This window comes from Macaca fascicularis, chromosome 8, assembly GCF_037993035.2.
Source record: "Macaca fascicularis isolate 582-1 chromosome 8, T2T-MFA8v1.1".
In the NCBI taxonomy this organism is placed as follows: domain Eukaryota; kingdom Metazoa; phylum Chordata; class Mammalia; order Primates; family Cercopithecidae; genus Macaca; species Macaca fascicularis.
In genome coordinates, this window is record NC_088382.1 from 108,775,004 (window position 1) to 108,794,570 (window position 19,567).

At 36.6% G+C, this 19,567-nt stretch overlaps 1 protein-coding gene across 31 annotated transcripts in view; it reads left to right on the top strand.

Annotated features, from left to right (window-relative positions):
- The window catches only part of VPS13B (vacuolar protein sorting 13 homolog B), an 857,597-nt gene that overhangs the window by 132,676 nt on the left and 705,354 nt on the right, over positions 1–19,567 (top strand). For all 31 annotated transcript variants that reach the window (XR_012416560.1, XR_012416558.1, XR_012416559.1 and 28 more), the window contains one exon: positions 4,742–4,936. Coding sequence is in view for 27 of the 31 variants with exons in the window: in XM_073999176.1 (XP_073855277.1) it covers positions 4,742–4,936 (195 nt within the window). In the remaining 4 variants the exon portion in view is untranslated. The remainder of the gene's footprint in view (positions 1–4,741; positions 4,937–19,567) is intronic.

Sequence of the window (19,567 nt, forward strand, 5' to 3'; positions counted from 1 at the left end):
TGGGCTACCACACCTGGCCTGTCTTTAGTATTTTAAAAATTATCATTTTAGTGTCTTTGGAATTCGTAACAATGTTCCTCTTTCATTTCTAACATTAGGATTTGTATCCTCTTACTCTTTTTCTCAACCTGGCTAGAGAGGCTTATACTGATTTTTATTGAGCCAGCTTTTGGTTTTGTTTCTCTGTTGATTCTGTTCTCTGTTTTCAATTTCATTGATTTCTGTTTTGATCTTAATTCTTTTCTTCTTATTTTGGATTTATTTAATTTCCTAAAGTGTAAGCTTAGGTGATTGATTTTAGATTTTCCTTTTTTGTAATATATGAACTCAATACTATAAACTTCCCTCTAAGCATTGCTTTCACTACACGCTACAAATTTTGATAAGTTGGATTTTTGTTTTCATTTAATTCAAAGTATTTTTTATTTCTCTTGAGATTTTTTCTTTGACTTGTGTTCTTTAGAAGTATGTTTTTAAATCTCCAAATATTTTGACATTTTTTAGTTATGTTACTGATTTTTAGTTTAATTCCATTATGGTCTGATAGCAGACATTGTATGATTTCTTTTAAATTTGTTTAGGTGTGTTTTATGGCTTAGAATGTGTCTGTGTTGGTGACTATTCTATGTAAGCTTTAGAAGAATGTGTACTCTGTTGTTGCTGTATGAAGCAGTCCACTGATGTGTATTATATCTGGTTGATTATAAATTCAATTATGTCCTTACTGATTTTCTGTCTGTTGGAACTAATTATATCTGATAGAGGGATATTGAAGTCTCCAACTAAAACAGTGGGTTTGTCGAGTTTTTTCCCTGAAATTTTATCACTCTTTGCTTTATGTATTTTGACACTGTGTCTTTAGGCACATCCATGTTAGGGACCGATGTCTTTTTACAGAATTGACACCTTTATCATTACTTAATCCCTTCTTTATCTCTGATTGCTTTCCCTGGTCTGATTTTTGTTCTGTCTGAAATTAATATAGCCATTCCACTCTCTTTTGATTAGTTTTAGTATGGTATGTGTTTCTCTATTTTCTTTTAATCTACACATGTCTTCATATTTAAAGTGGGTTTTGACTGGGTGTGGTGGCTCATGCTTGTAATCCCAGCGCTTTGGGAGGCAGAAGTGGACTAATCGCCTGAGCCCAGAAGTTTGAGACCAACTTGGGTGAAACCCTGTCTCTACAAAAAAATACAAAAATTAGCTAGGCATGCTGGTGTGTGTCTGTAGTTCCAGCTACTTGGGAGGCTGAGTTGAGAGGATCACCTGAGCCCTGGAGGTTGAGGCTGCAGTGAGCCATGATCGCACCACTGCACTCCAGCCTGGGTGACAGAGTGAGACCCTGTCTCAAATAAGTACATATGAAATTTTTTTTTAAAAAAGTAGGTTTTTTTTCGTAGACAATATATAGTTGGGTCTTGTATCTTTAGCTGCCTTGACAATCTGTCTTTTAATTGATGCATTTAGACCATTGATAAGAAGTTATTATTGATATAATTGGACTAATATCAACCATACTTCTTGCCATTTTCTAGTTTTTGCCCTTGTTATTTGTTCCTGATTTTATCTTCCACTCTTTTTTGGCCTTTTGTGGTTTAAATGAGCATTTCATATTATTTGATTTTCTCTCCTCTATTAACCTACCTGTTATACTTCTTTTTAGTGTTTGTCCTAGAATTTGCATTATATTTTTACAGCTAATTCAAGTCCACTTTCAAATAACACCATACCACTTTACAGGTAGTCAGAGTTTCTTATAGTAAAAGAAATACTAATTCTGCCATCCTGTTTCTTGTATCATTGCTGTAATTCATTTTACTTTTATGTAAGCATTCATAAGCCTGCTACACACAATCATACATAATTAAATACATATTACTGTTATTATTTTGACCAAATTTATTAGATCAATTAAGAATAATAAAAATTAAAAGTCTTTTTTTTTTACCTTTTGCCTTTTCTGATGCTTTTTTTTTTTAATATAGATGTGAAATTCTGACCTTTATCATTTTTCTTCTCACTGAAGAATTTTTTTTAACACTTCTAATAAGGCAGATATACTGGAAACAAATTCTCTGAATTTTTTTTTTTTTTGTCTGAGAAAGTCTTTTTTTCTCCTTTTGAAGGATAATTTCATGGAGTATGGAATTCTAGGTTTGTAGGTTTTTTTCCTCTTAAAATACTTTATTTTACTCTCTTCTTGCTTACATCATTTTTGAGTGGCGGTCAAGTGTAATTCATATCATTGCTCCTCTATAAGTAAGATGTATTTTTTTCTGTGGATTTTTTTGGGGGACTTTATCTTTGATTTCTATGATTTGAAAATGATGTGTCTGTGTGTGGGATTTTTTTTTTTTTTTTTTTTTTTTTTCATTTATCCTGCTTGGTGTTCTCTGAGTTTCCTGGGTTTCTGGTTTGGTGTCTGACATTAATTTGAGGAAACTCTCAGTCATTATTGTTTCAGATGTTTCTTCCATTTCTTTCTCTCTTTTCTTCTTTTGTGGAATTCTTATTACGTGTATGTTACATCTTTTGTAGTTGTCCCACAGTTCTTAAATATTCTGGGGTTTTTTGGGTTTGCTTTTCAGTTTTGGCAATTTCTACTGAGATACCTTCAAGCTTAGAGATTCTTTTGTTCGCCATGTCTGGTCTTCCAGTATGCCTGTCAAAGGGAAAAATGCTAACAAGGAGGCCTTACTCAGATGGCAGCCCACAAATTTGTATAAAATTTCATTTAGATTGTTGGCTAGTTCCTAAGCTGCCCGTGTGTAATGCAAGACTTCAGGAAACGCAGCAGAAAGCAAAGTATAAATTTGACTATTTGCATGGTACTGTGCATCTGCAATTAGAGTTCAGGCACTGCCACGTTAGCACCTGGGCCTTCCTTTGAGACCTCATAAGGGCCACACCGTAGGAATAAATACAGATTGAAATAGATTAGTCTAAGAAAGCCTAATTCCAGTCCTGAATAGGACCATGATGATATACTTGTATTCTGTTTGCTTGCCAAATAATAGTTAACTTACTTTAGGGGAAGATAGCATTATCAAAGCCATTATAATTTTTTATCCATGATGTTATCTGCTTGATACAAAATTATGAGGTATACTAAAAATAGAACCAATTGAATTAAATATAAAAAATCAGTAATATAAATAGACTTAGAGATGATTAAGGTATTAGAGTTGTTAGACATGGACTTTATGGTTAATTGCTTAAGGAAAAAGGCAAAAAGGTGGAAGATTTCCAGAGAGACCTCAATCCATTAAAAAAAGCACCAAATTAAATTGTGAAACTGGAAAATGTAAGGATACAGGTTTGAAGGAAAAGGATGGAAAAAATATACCATTTAAATGCTAACCAAAAGAAAGATAGCCTGGCTGTTTTACTAAGAGATAAAGTTGATTTTAAGGTAAGAAGTATTACTAGAAATAAAGAGAGCCACTTCATAATGATAAAAGTGTGAACTGAAAGAAAGAACAACACAGATAATTCTCACAGGTGTAATCTTGAGTGAAAAATTATATACCATGTGATTTCATTTATATGAAGTTCAAGAAAAGAGAAAACTAATCTGTGGCGATTGAAGTGATTAGCTACGTCTGTTGAGGATTTAGTATTGCCTTGAAAGGGACATGGCACAGCCTTGTAGGGTGCTTCAGATGGGTGGTGGTTACAGATGTAAAAATTCATTCAGCTCTAACCTTCAGATTTGTGTGCTTTATTCTGTGTTATTTTTAGTAATCCCAAAGAAAATCACTTAAAAAAGCAACGTAATTCCTAAATAAATGGTGGTTTTAAAATTATTGGTAATGAGTAAAAAATCAGAATTGTATTTTCAACTTAGTTTTAAGCACAGTGATTCTCAGTAATGGCACTTTTGGTTTTTTGGATTGGAGAATTATTATGTAGCATTTACCATCTTTGGCCAATACCTGCTAAAGGCCAATATTATTGTAACAATGAAAGACAGACAAAGCAATGAAACTGCTCTTCTTGCATTTTTTCTTATTCTTCTGGATGGAAAGTCATGGTGTTCCTCATTGAGAACCACAGGTAGAGCATTTTAAGGGAGTGAGTGAGTGAGTTCTAGGATGGGTCATTTGCCACTCAGCGTACATACGCTGGACATCTTGAAACTTACCTGTATTTATTTGAAAGCTCAGAAAGATTCTGTAAAACTGAGAATACTGTGCCATCCTCAAGATTCTTAGGACTTTGTGAGCCCTTAACATGTGTATTGTTAGTAGATATGGTACAGATCAGGAATTTTTCTTTCCTGCAAACATTGCTTATGGTGAATGTTTTTGACATAGTGTGGGATAGTCCATTTAGTTCCTTAGTCAGCTAAATGTGAATAAAAGAGATTAAAATAAAATATGCTGACTCTTGGATATATAGATACATTTTGGAATAATTAAGCTTAATACAATATCTTCATCATACTGAGGCATGTAGTGATACTATTCTAGTTGACTGAAAAAGAAAAAAAACTTGAACTGAAAGGGCAATGATAAATTTGCAAAAAATATGCATTCTTTGAAGTCTGGGACATATTTAATATATATAGAAAGACATTTGTTATTTGGTTATGGCAAGAGAGTTCTGTAGAAAGGCATCATTTCTAGATTGATTGGATATCACTGCAAATGTGCAGATCTGAAGCGTGTATAGAGGGAATTGCAACTCAGTCACTGCTCAACTTTTAAAATATAAAGCGAACACTTTTATTTTCTAGAACTCAAGTAACTTCATGAACACTACAAACTTCCAGTCTCTTCGGCCTTTGCCATCCATTCGAATATTGGTGGATAAAATTAATGTGGAACATTCAGTGCCGATGTATGCTGAACAGTTGGTGCATGTGGTCAGCAGCCTTACTCAGCCTTCTGATAACCTGCTTCATTATTGTTATGTACACTGCTATCTTAAGGTATGAAAAGTGAATTTTCTTGTTTGTTAGCATGGGTTTGGCTGTGGGATCATCACATAAGTTTCTTTTTTCTTGATGTTGTAATTTCAGAGAAATAGTACTCTAAAAGGTAAGATTTAAATAAGAAATAAGATTTATTTATTCCAATAAATTAAAATAAGTAATAAAAATATACTTATTTTAAAGATTTCTCAATTTTGTGAGATTAGTAGCTTGATATTTATAAATGAATAGTTAATTATAACTTTTGAATGATTTTACTTATCATTGATGGTAATTTTTATAAGCAATGTGAAAGAGCACTCAGTTTAATATGGATGCTTTGAAGACTCATGCTTTTTTGAAGGGAGCATTTATGTGAGGCATAATGAGGCATAAAGAGGGCTTAAAACTTTTTTTTGTCACCTTTATTTAATTCATGTTAATTTATTGATGCAAGGACAATTTATTTTATATACAGACATATGCCATTTTATCATGCATTACTTTATTGTACTTCATAGTAATATTGTGTGTGTGTGTGTGTTTTAACAAATTGAAGGTTTGTGGCAGTCTTGCATTAAGCAAAGCTTTGGTGCCATTTTTTCAATAACGTGCTCACTTCGTGTCTCTGTGTCATATTTTGGTAATTCTCCCAATATTTCACAAGTTTTCATTATTATTTTAGCATTGTGATCTGTCATCACTGTTCTTTGATGTTACTATTGTAATTGTTTTTCGGGTACCAAGAAGTACACCCATTTAAGATGGTGAACTTAGTAAATGTTGTGTGTGTTCTGGGTCCTCCACTGACCAGTTCCCCCTTCTCCTTCCCTTATCCTAATCCTTGAGACACAACAATATTGAAGTTAAGCCAATTAATAGCCCTACAATGACCTGTAAATGTTCAAGTGAAAGGAAGAGTCCCATAACTCTACTTTAAATCAAAAGCTAGAAATAATTAAGCATCGTGAAGAAGGCGTGTCAAAAGCCAAGATGAGGCCTGAAAGCTAAGCCTGTTTTGCAAAACAGCCAAGTTGTGAATTGAAAGGAAAAGTCTCCAGGAAATTAAAAGTGCTACTCCAGTGAACACAGGAATGACAAGAAAGTGAAATAGCCTTATTGTTGTTATAAAGTTTGAGTGGTCCAGATAGCAGATCAAACCAGTTACAACATTCCCTTAAATGAAAAGCAAGGCCCTAACTCTCTTCAATTCTGTAAATGCTGAGAGACTTGAGAAAGCTGCAGAAGAAAAATTTGAAGCTAGCAGAGGTTGGTTCATGAAGTGTAAGAGAAGCCATCTCCATAACATAAAAGTGCAAGGTGAAACAGCAAGTGCTGACCTAGAAACTAGAGCAAGTTATCCATATCTAGCTCAATTAATTGATGAAGGTGGCTACACTAAACAGATTTTGAATGTAGACGAAATACCTTCTCTTGGATGAAGATGCCATCTAGGACTTACATAGCTAGAGAGAAGTCAATGCTTTGCTTCAAAACTTCAAAAGGCGGCCGGGCACGGTGGCTCATGCCTGTAATCCCAGCTCTTTTGGAGGCTGAGGCGGGCGGATCATGAGGTCATTAGATTGAGACCAGCCTGGCCAACATGGTGAAATCCCATCTCTACTAAAGATACAAAAATATTAGCTGGGCGTGATGGTGTGTGCCTGTAATCTCAGCTACTCAGTAGTCTGAGGCAGGAGAATTGCCTGAACCTGGGAGGCAGAGGTTGCAGTGAGCCAAGATCAGGTCATTGCACTTCAGCCTGGGTGAGAGGGCAAGATGCTGACTCTCTCATTAGGGGCTAATGTACCTGGTGACTTTTTAAGTTGAAGATAATGCTCATCTACCATTCTGAAAATCCAAAGTGCCTTAAGAATTATGCTAAATCTTCACTGCTTATGCTCTATAAATGAAACAATAAAGCCTAATGATAGTACATCTGTTTACGGCATGGTTTACTAAATATTTTAAGTCTGTGGAGACCTACTGCCCAGAAAAGACGCCTCTTAAAATATTAGCACTCACGGACAATGCTCCTGGTCACCCTACACCTTTGATGAAGATGTACAGGGAGATGCACGTTGTTTTCATGCCGTTAACATGATATTCATTCCATAGCCTGTGGATCAAGAGTAATTTTGACTCTGGTCTTATTATTTAAGAAATATATTTTGTAAGGCTTATAGCTACCATAGATAGCGATTCTTCTGAAAGACCTGGGCAAAGCAAATTGAAAACCTTCTGGAAAGATTCATCAATCTAGATGCTATGCTATTAAGAACATTTATGATTCATAGAAGGAGGTCAAACTATTTACATTAACAAGAGTTTGGAAGAAGTTGATTTCAGTCCTCATGGATGACTTTGAGGGGTTCAAGCCTTCCATGGAGGAAGTAACTGCAGATGTAATGGAAACAGCAAGAGAACTAGAATTGGTTTCTGAAGATATGACTGAATTGCTGCAATCTCATGATAAAACTTGAATGGAGGAGGAGTTGCTTCTTATGGATAAGCAAAGAAAGTGATTGCTGGAGATGGCAATTACTCCTGGGGAAGATGCTGGGAGTATTGTTAAATGATTACAGAGAATTTAAAAAGTTCTGTAAACTTGGTTGATAAAGCAATGGCATGGTTTGAGAGGATTGACTCCAATTTTGATAGAAGTTTTACTACTGGTAAAATGCTATCAAACCTCAATTAATCATCATTGCCTGCTATGGAGAAATCTTTCATGAAAGGAAGAGTTAATCAGTATGGCAAACTTGATTGTTATCTTATTTTTAGAAATTGCTGCAGCTACCCCCACCAATTTTAGCAACCATCATCCTGATTAGTAAGCAGCCATGAACATCAAGGCAAAAAGGTTATTACTTGCTGAAGGTTGAGATGGTCATTAGCATTTTTTAGCAATAAAGTATTTTTTGTAAGGGGTGGGGGCAGGGTCTTACTCTGTCACCCAGCCTGGCATGCAGTGGCACAATCTTGGCCCACTGCAACCTCCACCTCCTGGGCTCAAGCGATTCTCCCATCTCAGTTTCCCAGGTACTGGGACCACAGGTGCATATCCCCATGCTCAGCTAATTTTTTATATTTTTGGTAAGATGGGGTTTTACCGCATTGCCCAGACTGGTCTCGAATTCCTGAGCCTTGCTTCCCAAAGTGCTATGATTACAGGTGTGAACCACTGTGCCCAGCCAACAAAGTGCTTTTTATTTAAGGTATATAAGTTTTTTTTTTTTGACATAATGTTATTGCACACTTAATAGACTACAGTATAAATGTATACATAACTTTTATTATATGTACTGGGAAACCAAAAATTTTTGTGATATTTGTTGTATTGTGGTGATGTGGAACTTGCAGTATCTCCTGGATATGTCTATCTGGTTATGTAAAGTGAATTATTGGTAGCTTTTCCCAGTTCTTTCATTTTTTAAAAAATAAGTAAGACATCCAATGCAGGTATGTACAAACAATAACCTCAAATGTTGAACAATACATGTTTTAGCTAAGCAAACAGGGATGTATGGTTTAAGTAGAAATAGTGTGTACACAATCACTTCTGTTTTGTGAGCAAAAGAAAACTATAAAAAGTTGAATTTCAGAATCAGTACTGGCTGGGCATGGTGGCTAACACCTGTAATCTCAGCACTTTGAGAGTCTCAGGTGGGTGGATCACTTGAGCCCAGGGGGTCGAGACCCCCCTGAGCAAAGTGGTGAAACCTGATCTCTACAAGAAATACAAAAATTAGCCAGGCGTTGTGGTTGCATGCCTGTAGTGCCAGCTACCTTGGAGGCTGAGGTGAGAGATTTGCTTGAGCCCAGGAGGTCAAGGTTGCAGTGAGTTGTGATGGCGCCACTGCACTCCAGCTTAGGCAACAGAGTGAGACCCTGTCTCAAAAAAAAAAAAAAAAAAAAAAAGTACTAAGAAACACTGCTTTTCATGTAATGTATCAAAAGATTAGAGGACTCCACAAATAGGCTCTTGGCCTAATTAGTTTATTTGAAGTTTTAAAGTTTTTAAGTATTTGTGTATCTATAACGCAGAAATAAACCAATTTCAAGATACCAGTTTTAGATCACCTGCAGGTGTATATAAATGTAAGATATTAACATTAGACTGTTGTCAAACCATGCAGACTAGAAGAACATGTTTTCTTGGTTGTTTTTGCAAAGCCTTTTTTCTCAAGGCTGGCTCCTTTGGTGGAAGAACAACAGATCATGTTGCAAAAGGGTGTAGACACAGGGAAGTGTGACTCATTGGGGCCTTTATTTTAGTGATCTACCATAATGTTTTATGTCATATGGAGAGTAGCAGAGATATTTTTAAAACCTAGATATAAAGATTATAAATGTACTTTATACTTTACAATGCTGTATACTTTACAATTTTCAGATTCAAGCTTTATACTTAAGCTTTTTAATTTATTGTCATAATTAATACATAGAAGTGGACAATTTTAAAAAATATTGGTACAACCTTCGTATCAGATTACAATGTTAAGAATATTTGCTTTGTTTTTTCATGTCAATAATATATTTTATTTAACCCAATATATGCAAGTATCAGTTAATATGCAGTCAACATAACACATTGACATTCGGCTTATAGATAAATAAAGTGTGTCTCTATACAGAAGGAGGATGTTCACCAAAACCATTGGTTGTCACTATAGTCACCATCCATACTGACATAAAATTTATTGGAATAGTTCTTTACCATTTTTACTTGTCAATATGTTAAAACTCATATTTCCAGTGTAATGTAAAAGTTATTTACAGTGTACTGCCGATATAGTTATATTTTGGATAAAGGGCCTTTGCTACACATGCTGTCTAGTTTTCTTTTATATTTTGGCCTGGTTGAATACAGTCATAATGGTTAAGTTTAATGTCTCAACAAGTGAAGTGTTAGGCAAAGTGGGAATAGCATAATGTGTGTAGGAAAACCATTCACTAGTGTTAAGAGTACTAAATCCTTTTTTTTTTTGAGACAGAGTCACACTCTGTCTGGAGTGCAATGGCACAATCTCGGCTCACTGTAACCTCCATTTCCTAGGTTCAGGTGATTCTCCTGCCTCAGCCTCCCAAGTAGCTAGGATTATAGGTGTGCACCACCACACCCAGCTAATTTTTGTATTTTTAGTAGAGGCAGGGTCTCACCATGTTAACCAGGCTGGTCTCAAACTCTTGGCCTCAAGTAGATCTGCCCACCTCGACCTCCCAAAGTGCTGGGATTACAGGTGTGAGCCACTGAGCCCGGCCAGGAATAGTAAATACTTATGAAAATAAAGCCTTGAATCCTGTCTTGAATATTTCATTTCATTTTCGTACTTCTACTGTGACACAGGATATTTTAATACTTTCAGGATTTGGTAGAGTTTTTTTTTTTTTTTTAATATGGCTATTGTGACTGGCCATTTACCAGTTTGCTATAAAGTTTATAGCAGTTCATATTACTTGGGATGATTTCAGTAGCCTTTGAGGAAGTTTTTAAAGTTTTAGTGTTATCATGTTACAGTAGTACAGTGGAGGATTCATGTGTTTGGCATTTTAGTTCATATGTAATTTTCAATTAAATATTTAAATGCTTGAGTTTTAATTTTGTATACTTAACCTTGACTGTATTGGCTATATGATTAAATGATTCATAATTCCCACTTCATGTAATAAAATTTACCAATTGGGAGAGTTGGCATGGATCTATATGGAAAATATGCAGATGAAAAATTCCTTTTATTTGTAATTGACAAAATTGTATGTATTTATTGTTTATAACATGTTTTGAAATATGTGTACATTTTGAAATAGCTCAATTTAGCTAACATATATCACATACTTATCATTTTTGTGGTGAGAACAGTTTAAATCTGCTGTCATTGATTTTTTAATAGAATGCATTGTTATTTACTATAGTCTTCATGTTGTACAATAGATCCTTTAACTTCATTTTTCCTATCTAATTGAAATTTTGTATGCTTTGCCTGACATCTCTTCAACCTCCTTTCCCTGAGACATGACGCTTTCTTATGGCTTACCAAGTCCTCTTTATGTATCTGGCAAACCCATCCTTTGAATATGTATGGTATCGAGTAGCTAAGAGTTTCAAGGCATCTGATATTTGAAACATCTGTAGAACATTTGGTAATGCGACTGCATTGTGTAATTTGTAGAATAGTATATAACTTTAAGGCCGTATTATTCATAAGGATCAGCTACAATACATACTTCAGACAGAATAAGGAGTTAGAGTAGGATGAAAACCCTTTGGATTCTTTGGATCTGTTAATTTTTGACCTCAAAAAAATCCCAAGGGATTTGGAGGAAATACTATTTTCATACACATTTTATGGTTACATAAATTGGCATATTTATTTTGGAAGTAGCAGCAGGTAATACATTTGAAAGCACATCTACCTTACCACTCATTTCTTCCAATTTTCTGTGTATACCCTCCAGCAGGGGTCAGCAAAATTTTGCCTGCAGGCTCAGTATATATTTTAGTCTGTGGCAAAATTGAGGATATTAGGTACTTAAATGACAAGAGAGAACAAATTTTACAAATTTTGAGTTTATAATATTCAAGATGTAATAATTGAGTACAGTTTTTGGGTAGTACACAGTTTTATTTTTCTTTTATTTATTTTTTTGAGATGGAGTCTTGCAGTGTTGCCCTGGCTGGAGTGCAATGGCGTGATCTTGGCTCACTGCAACCTCTGCCTCCCTGGTTCAAGTGATTCTCCTGCCTCAGCCTCCCGAGTAGCTGGGATTACATGTGCGTGCCACCACTCCTGGCTAATTTTTTGTGTTTTTGGTAGAGACGGGACTTCACTATGTTGGCCAGGCTGGTCTCGAACTCCTAATCTCATGATCAGCCCACCTCTACCTCTGCCTCCTAAAGTGCTGAGATTACAGGCATGAGCCACCGTGCCCGGCCAGGTAATACAGTTTTATTAATGAGAAGAATGGAATTCTTTTTGGAGGGCCAACATATCACCTAATTGGGATTTCAACTTATTGTTCCCACCACGTTGATTATAAATGTTTTTGTGTAAACATTATTTTTTCCTTGTAGGCTATCCCAGAACAAGCAGTGTGTGGGATTTGGCCTGTAGGCTGTAGTTGGTTTTTGCTGTTTTCTTAGAGGTATATTGTTTACGAATTAACTTAACCAAGGAAGTGAGAGACTTTTACAGTAAGAACCACAAAACATAGCTGAAAGGAAGTAAGATATACATAAATGGAAATGCATCTCATCTTTTTGAATTGGAAGACTTAATATTGTCCATGCTATCCATTCTACACATTCAGTGCAATCTCTATTACAATTCCAATGTTTTTTGCAGAAGTAGAAAAACTCAGCCTAAAATTCATATGGACTCTCAAGAGACCCCGAATAACCAAAACAATCTTGAAAAAGAACAAAGCTGAAGGACTCACTCTTACTGATTCCAGAAGCTACTACAGAGCTATAGTAATCAAAGCAGTGTGGTATTAGTGTAAAAACAGACACATAGACCAGTGGAAAAGAATGCAGTGCCCAGCAATAAACCATTGTGTATGTGGTCAAATGATTTTTGACAAGTGTCAAGACTGTTAAATGGGAAAGGACAGTCTTTTTAGCAAATGGTGCCGGGAAAACTGGATATGCATATGCAAAAGAATGAAGTTGGACCCTTACTTAACACCATATTAAAAAAAAATACTTAAAATTGAACAGAGACCTAAATGTAAGACCTATAAAAAGTACTTCATTTTTATGCCTGAATGATAATATTTCATTGCATGGGTATACTACTGCAGTTTATCTATTCATTTATCCATTGATGGACATTTGGGTTGTTTCCACTCTTTGGCTATTAGGAATAATACGCCTATGAATATTCATGTCTAAATTTTTACATGAGCATAGGTTTTCATTTCTCTTAGGTATACCTAGGTTTGGAGTTGCCTGGTCATATGGTATTTTTAATATTTTTAGGAATTGGCAAACCGGTTTTTAAGGAATGGCTGTTTTGTTATCCTCCCACTGATAAGTGCGAGTTTCTCTTTTTCCACTTCCTTCCTCTTTCACGTTTGTTATTGTCTGTCTTTGTGATCTTAGCAACCTTAGTGGTTGTTAAAGTGGTATCTCACTGTGGTTTTGATTTGTATTTCCATAATGACTAATGCTACTGAGCATTTTTTTATGTGCTTATTACCTTTTGGTCATTTGTATATCTTCTTTGGATAGATATGTATTCCAGTCTTAGGCCCATTTTAAAATTGGGTCGTCTTTTTGTTGTTAAGTTGCAAACATCCTTTATGTATTCTGAAGTGTTTCATTTCTTGAATAATGTAAGTGACAGCATGTCACTATTCTTATTTTTAAAATTCTGGGTGGTGAAAATGAAATCAGAGTGTGACTGATAGTTTTACTTGCTTAAATTGCTAGTGGAAATAAAATCAAGAGAAAATACTTTTTTTTTTCCTCCATAGGAGAAAAACATAAAGGTAGTATCGGCTTTAATCCAGAATTTTGTTTTGTTTCAGTAGACACATAAACAAAAACTAGGTTGAGAGGGTTTAAGAAGTAATAGATTCTGTTTATATGCTGGATTACATTTATTGATTTGCATATGTTGAACCAGCCTTGCATCCCAGGGATGAAGCCCACTTGATCATGGTGGATAAGCTTTTTGATGTGCTGCTGGATTCGGTTTGCCCGTATTTTACTGAGGATTTTTGCATCGATGTTCATCAGAGATACTGGTCTAAAATTCTCTTTTTTTGTTGTCTTTGCCAGGCTTTGGTATGAGGATGATGCTGGCCTCATAAAATGAGTTAGGGAGGATTCCCTCTTTTTCTATTGATTGGAATAGTCTCAGAAGGAATGGTACCAGCTTCTCCTTGTACCTCTGGTAGAATTTGACTGTGAATCCATCTGGTTGTGGACTTTTTTTGGTTGGTAGGCTATTAATTATTGCCTCAATTTCAGAACCTGTTATTGGTCTATTCAGGGATTCAGTTTCTTCCTGGTTTAGTCTTGGGAGGGCGTATGTGTCCAGAAATTTATCCATTTCTTCTGGGTTTTCTAGTTTATTTGAGGTGTTTATAGTATTCTCTGATGGTAGTTTGTATTTCTGTGGGATTGGTGGTGATATCCCCTTTATCATTTTTTATTGCATCTATTTGATTTTTCTCTCTTTTCTTCTTTATTAGTCTTGCTAGTGGTCTGTCAATTGTGTTGATCTTTTCAAAAAACCAGCTCCTGGACTCATTGATTTTTTTTCTCTTTTTTTTTTTTTTTTGAGATGGAGTCTCGCTCTGTCACCTAGGCTGGAGTGCAGTGGCCAGATCTCAGCTCACTGCAAGCTCCACCTCCCAGGTTTACGCCATTCTCCTGTCTCAGCCTCCCGAGTAGCTGGGACTACAGGCATCCGCCACCTTGCCCGGCTGGTTTTTTTTGTATTTTTTAGTAGAGACGGGGTTTCACCGTGTTAGCCAGGATGGTCTCGATCTTCTGACCTCGTGATCCACCCATCTCGGCCTCCCAAAGTGCTGGGATTATGGGCTTGAGCCACCGCGCCCGGCCTTCATTGATTTTTTTGAAGGGTTTTTTGTGTCTCTGTCTCCTTCAGTTCTGCTCTGATCTTAGTTATTTCTTGCCTTCTGCTAGCTTTTGAATGTGTTTACTCTTGCTTCTCTAGTTCTTTTAATTGTGATGTTAAGGTGTCAGTTTTAGATCTTTTCTGCTTTCTCTTTTGGGCATTTAGTTCTATAAATTTCCTTCTACACACTGCTTTAAATGTGTTCCAGAGATTTTGATATGTTGTGTCTTTGTTCTCATTAGTTTCAAAGAACATCTTTATTTCTGCCTTCATTTCGTTATGTACCCACTAGTCATTCAGGAGCAGGTTGTTCAGTTTCCATGTAGTTGGGCAGTTTTGAGTGAGTTTCTTAATCCTGAGTTCTAGTTTGATTGCATTGTGGTCTGAGAGACAGTTTGTTATAATTTCTGTTGTTTTAAATTTGCTGAGGAGTGCTTTACCTCCAACTATGTGATCAATTTTGGAATAAGTGTGATGTGGTGCTGAGAAGAATGTATATTCTGTTGATTTGGGGTGGAGAGTTCTCTATATGTCTATTAGGTCCACTTGGTGCAGAGTTGAGTTCAATTCCTGGATATCCTTGTTAAGTTTCTGTCTCGTTGATGTGTCTAATGTTGACAGTGGGGTGTTAAAGTCTCCCATTATTATTGTGTGGTAGTCTAAGTCTCTTTGTAAGTCTCTTTATGAATTGCTTTGTGAATCTGGGTGCTCCTGTAATGGGTTCATATATATTTAGGATAGTTAGCTCTTCTTGTTGAATTGACCCCTTTACCATTATGTAATGGCCTTCTTTGTCTCTTTTGATCTTTGTTGGTTTAAAGTCTGTTTTATCAGAGACTAGGATTGCAACCCTTGCCTTTTTTTGTTTTCCATTTGCTTGGTAGATCTTCCTCCATCCCTTTATTTTGAGCCTATGTGTGCTTCTTCATGTGAGATGGATCTCCTGAATACAGCACACTGATGGGTCTTGACTCTTTATCCAATTTGTCAGTCTGTGTCTTTTAATTGGAGCATTTAGCCCATTTACATTTAAGGTTAATATTGTTACATGTGAATTTGATCCTGTCATTATGATGTTAGCTGGTTATTTTGCTTGTTAGTTGATGCAGTTTCTTCCTAGTATTGATGGTCTTTACATTTTGGCATGTTTTTGCAGTGACTGGTACCGGTTGTTCCTTTCCATGTTTAGTGCTTCCTTCAGGATCTCTTGTAGGGCAGGCGTAGTGGTGACAAAATCTCTAAGCCTTTGCTTGTCTGTAAAGGATTTTATTTCTCCTTCACTTATGATACTTAGATTAGCTGGATATGAAATTCTGGATTGAAAATTCTTTTCTTTAAGAATGTTGAATATTGGCCCCCACTCTCTTCTGGCTTGTAGAGTTTCTGCTGAGAGATCTGCTGTTCGTCTGATGGGCTTACCTGTGTGTGTAACCCGCCCTTTCTCTCTGGCTGCCGTTAACATTTTTTCCTTCATTTCAACATTGGTGAATCTGACAATTATGTGTCTTGGAGTTTCCCTTCTCGAGGAGTGTCTTTGTGGCGTTCTCTGTATTTCCTGAATTTGAATGTTGGCCTGCCTTGCTAGGTTGGGGAAGTTCTCCTGGATAATATCCTGCAGAGTGTTTTCCAATTTGGTTCCGTTCTCCCTGTCACTTTCAGGTACACCAATCAGATGTAGATTTGGTCTTTTCACATAGTCCCATATTTCTTGGAGACCTTGTTTGTCTCTTTTTACTCTTTTTTCTCTAAACTTCTTGCTTCATTTCATTCATTTGATCTTCAGTCACGGATACCCTTTGTTGCAGTTATTTGAATTGGTTACTGAAGCTTGTGCATTCATCATGTAGTTCTCATGCCATGGTTTTCAGCTCCATCAGGTCATTTAAGGACTTCTTTACACTGGTTATTCCAGTGAGCCATTCGTTTAATCTTTTTTCAAAGTTTTTAGCTTCTTTGCGATGGATTCGAACTTCCTCCTTTATCTCGGAGAAGTTTGGTCGTCTGAAGCCTTCTCTCAACTTGTCAAAGTCATTCTCCATCCAGCTTTGTTCCGTTGCTGGTGAGGATCTGCATTCCTTTGGAGGGGGAGAGGCGCCTTGATTTTTGGAATTTTCAGCTCTTCTGCTCCGTTTTTTCCCCATCTTTGTGGTTTTATCTACCTTTGGTCTTTGATAATGGTGATGTACAGATGGAGTTTTGGTGTGGATGTCCTTTCTGTTTTTTAGTTTTCCTTCTAACAGTCAGAACCCTCAGCTGCAGGTCTGTTGGAGTTTGCTGGAGGTCTACTCCAGACCCTGTTTGCCTGGGTATCAGCAGTGGAGACTGCTGAACAACGAGTATTGCTGAACAGCAAATGTTGCTGCTTAATCGTTCCTCTGGAAACTTCGTCTCAGAGGGGTACCTGGCCATGTGAGGTGTCAGTCTTCCCTTACTGGGGGGTGCCTCCCAGTTATGCTACTTGGGGGTCTGGGACCCATTTGAGGAGGCAGTCTGTCCGTTCTCAGATCTCAGACTTCGTGCTGGGAGAACCACTACTCTCTTCAAAGCTGCCCAACAGAGACATTTAAATCTGCAGAGTTTTCTACTGCCTTTTGTTTGGCTATGCCCTGCCCCCAGAGGTGGAGTCTACAGAGGCAGGAAGGCGAACATGACACACTGTCGTGGGGTGGAGGAAGTGGGGAGGGATAGCATTAGGAGATATACCTAATGTACATGACAAGGGATAGCATTAGGAGATATACCTAATGTAAAGTTGGTGCAGCACACCAACATGGCACATGTATACACACGTAAGAAACCTGCACGTTGTGCACATGTACCCTAGGACTTAAAGTATGATAATAATAATAATAAAAAAAAGAGGAAGTAATAGGTGATGAAAACGTTATAGCAAATTTTAGGCCAGGGACCCCCAACAGCTGTGATTTCCCAAGTCACAGTAAAAACAGCAACTGTGAACAAGATTTGGACATTCCAATTCAACTCTGGAATTTAAATATCTCTAGATAAGAGTGTAAGCAGTGTTCCCCAACCCCTGGGCCATGGAACCTGACAGCACGGCAGGAGGTGAGCAGCAGAGCAAGCAAGCATTACTGCTTGAGCTCTGCCTCCTATCAGATCAGTGGTGGTGTTAGATTGTCATCGGAGAGTGAACCTGTCGCGAATTGCGCATGTGAGGGATCTAGGTTGCACACTCCTTATGAGAATCTAGTGACTGATGATCTGAGGTGGAACATTTTATTCTGAAACTATCCCCCCAACCTTCCGTTCATGGAAAAATTGTCTTCGAAACCATTCCCTGGTGCTGAAAAGGTTGGTGACCACTGCTCTGAGCTATTCATTCAAGGTATTTGCTGATGAAGGGAGAGAAATGTAGCTTTACTGATGATTGAAGGGGGAAGGTGGTGGTGAGAAAGATTATTTTTCTTTGAGAATAAATAGAGAATCAGCCATTTATTTTTAGGTGACGAGAAGGAGGAAATGGAGGGCGGAAGGAAAGTCGGCTGAAATTGTGAGTTAATAGATGAGCTACATCACATGAAGCATCATATACTTGTTACTGCAATATATGATTTCAAAGATGTCCCTAATCCTTTTGGACTTCATTTTTCCGGCATGTAAAAGGAGATGATTGAGTTAAATAATCTCTAAGCAGTTTGAGCTCTAAAATTCTGTGGTTGAGTTTGGTTTCATTCTTTTCCCCTGAAGAGTTTTTCTTTGTTAAATGTTCATTATTATGCTGTACAACTGTAGTTGTTATTCTTTCTTCAGTTTTCATGTGTTTCAGTGTATTATTGCATACATACCAACTTTTGAATGAAAGAAATGTTTACTTGTCCCTTTAGTGAAGGGACAAATCTTTATAATGCTGATTATACTATTATACCATGTGTTTTATAATGGCAGTAACAAAAATTATTTATTGTATGTCATAATTATAATGTTTTTGTTGTCATTTATAGTTAGCATGTGCTTTTTATACTTTTGTCTTTTTAAAATAGCAAATTTTAATTTATGATAATTTTGGGCAAAATCTTACAGAAATAAGTTGCCTTATAATGTTTTTAAATCCATTTCTTCTATTTGAGATGTTAATTCAAGAACATTTGTTGTAAAATGTTAAAATCTTGATGATGTGTTTATTTTTATTTACTAATTGGGATTTTTTTTTTTTTTCTTTTGAGACGGAGTCTTGCTCTGCCGCCCAGGCTGGAGTGCAGTGGCCTGATCTCAGCTTACTGCAAGCTCCGCCTCCCAGGTTTACGCCATTCTCCTGTTTTAGCCTCCCGAGTAGCTGGGACTACAGGCGCCCACCACCTTGCCTGGCTAGTTTTTTTGTATTTTTTAGTAGAGACGGGGTTTCACCGTGTTAGCCAGGATGGTCTCGATCTCCTGACCTCGTGATCCACCCGTCTCAGCCTCCCAAAGTGCTGGGATTACAGGCTTGAGCCACTGCGCCCGGCCTACTAATTGGGATTTTTAAAAACAGGTGGCAATACATGTTTAACTTTTTATTTAAGGAGATGTATAAGTCCTCTTATTCAACTTTACAACTTCCTTTGGCTAACATTTCTATTGGTAGTTATACTTACTGTTTCATACATTTTTATTGCTCCAGACTATTAGTTTACAACATTTACCAAACCAGTTTTTGAATATGTGAACTATCCTTCATGAAAGCAACTTCAGTTTACACTGCTGGTTCTTCTTTTTCCAGATTAAGTATTTATCGTCTTGGTCAAGGGATGTTGACAAATTATTAGGTTATATAGGTTTTGTAAATCTGTGTATCTGATTGCTATAGTTTAAAAGAGAGAGCTTAAAATTTTATTTTTAAATTGTTCTTGTTGATTTGGTGGATAATAGAGAAAGCAAAATACGATTCATAATAACTTGGCAATATTTAGAAGGTAACTTCTTTGTCCAGTAAGTCCTCTTTTATTGTAATTTCACTTGCTTCAGTGTTTTCTTAGAAGCATCTCTAGACAACACAAAAATATAATAAAGGCTTTAAAAAAAATGTCAGAATAGTATGCAATTTCCCCGAAGCCCTTTGCAT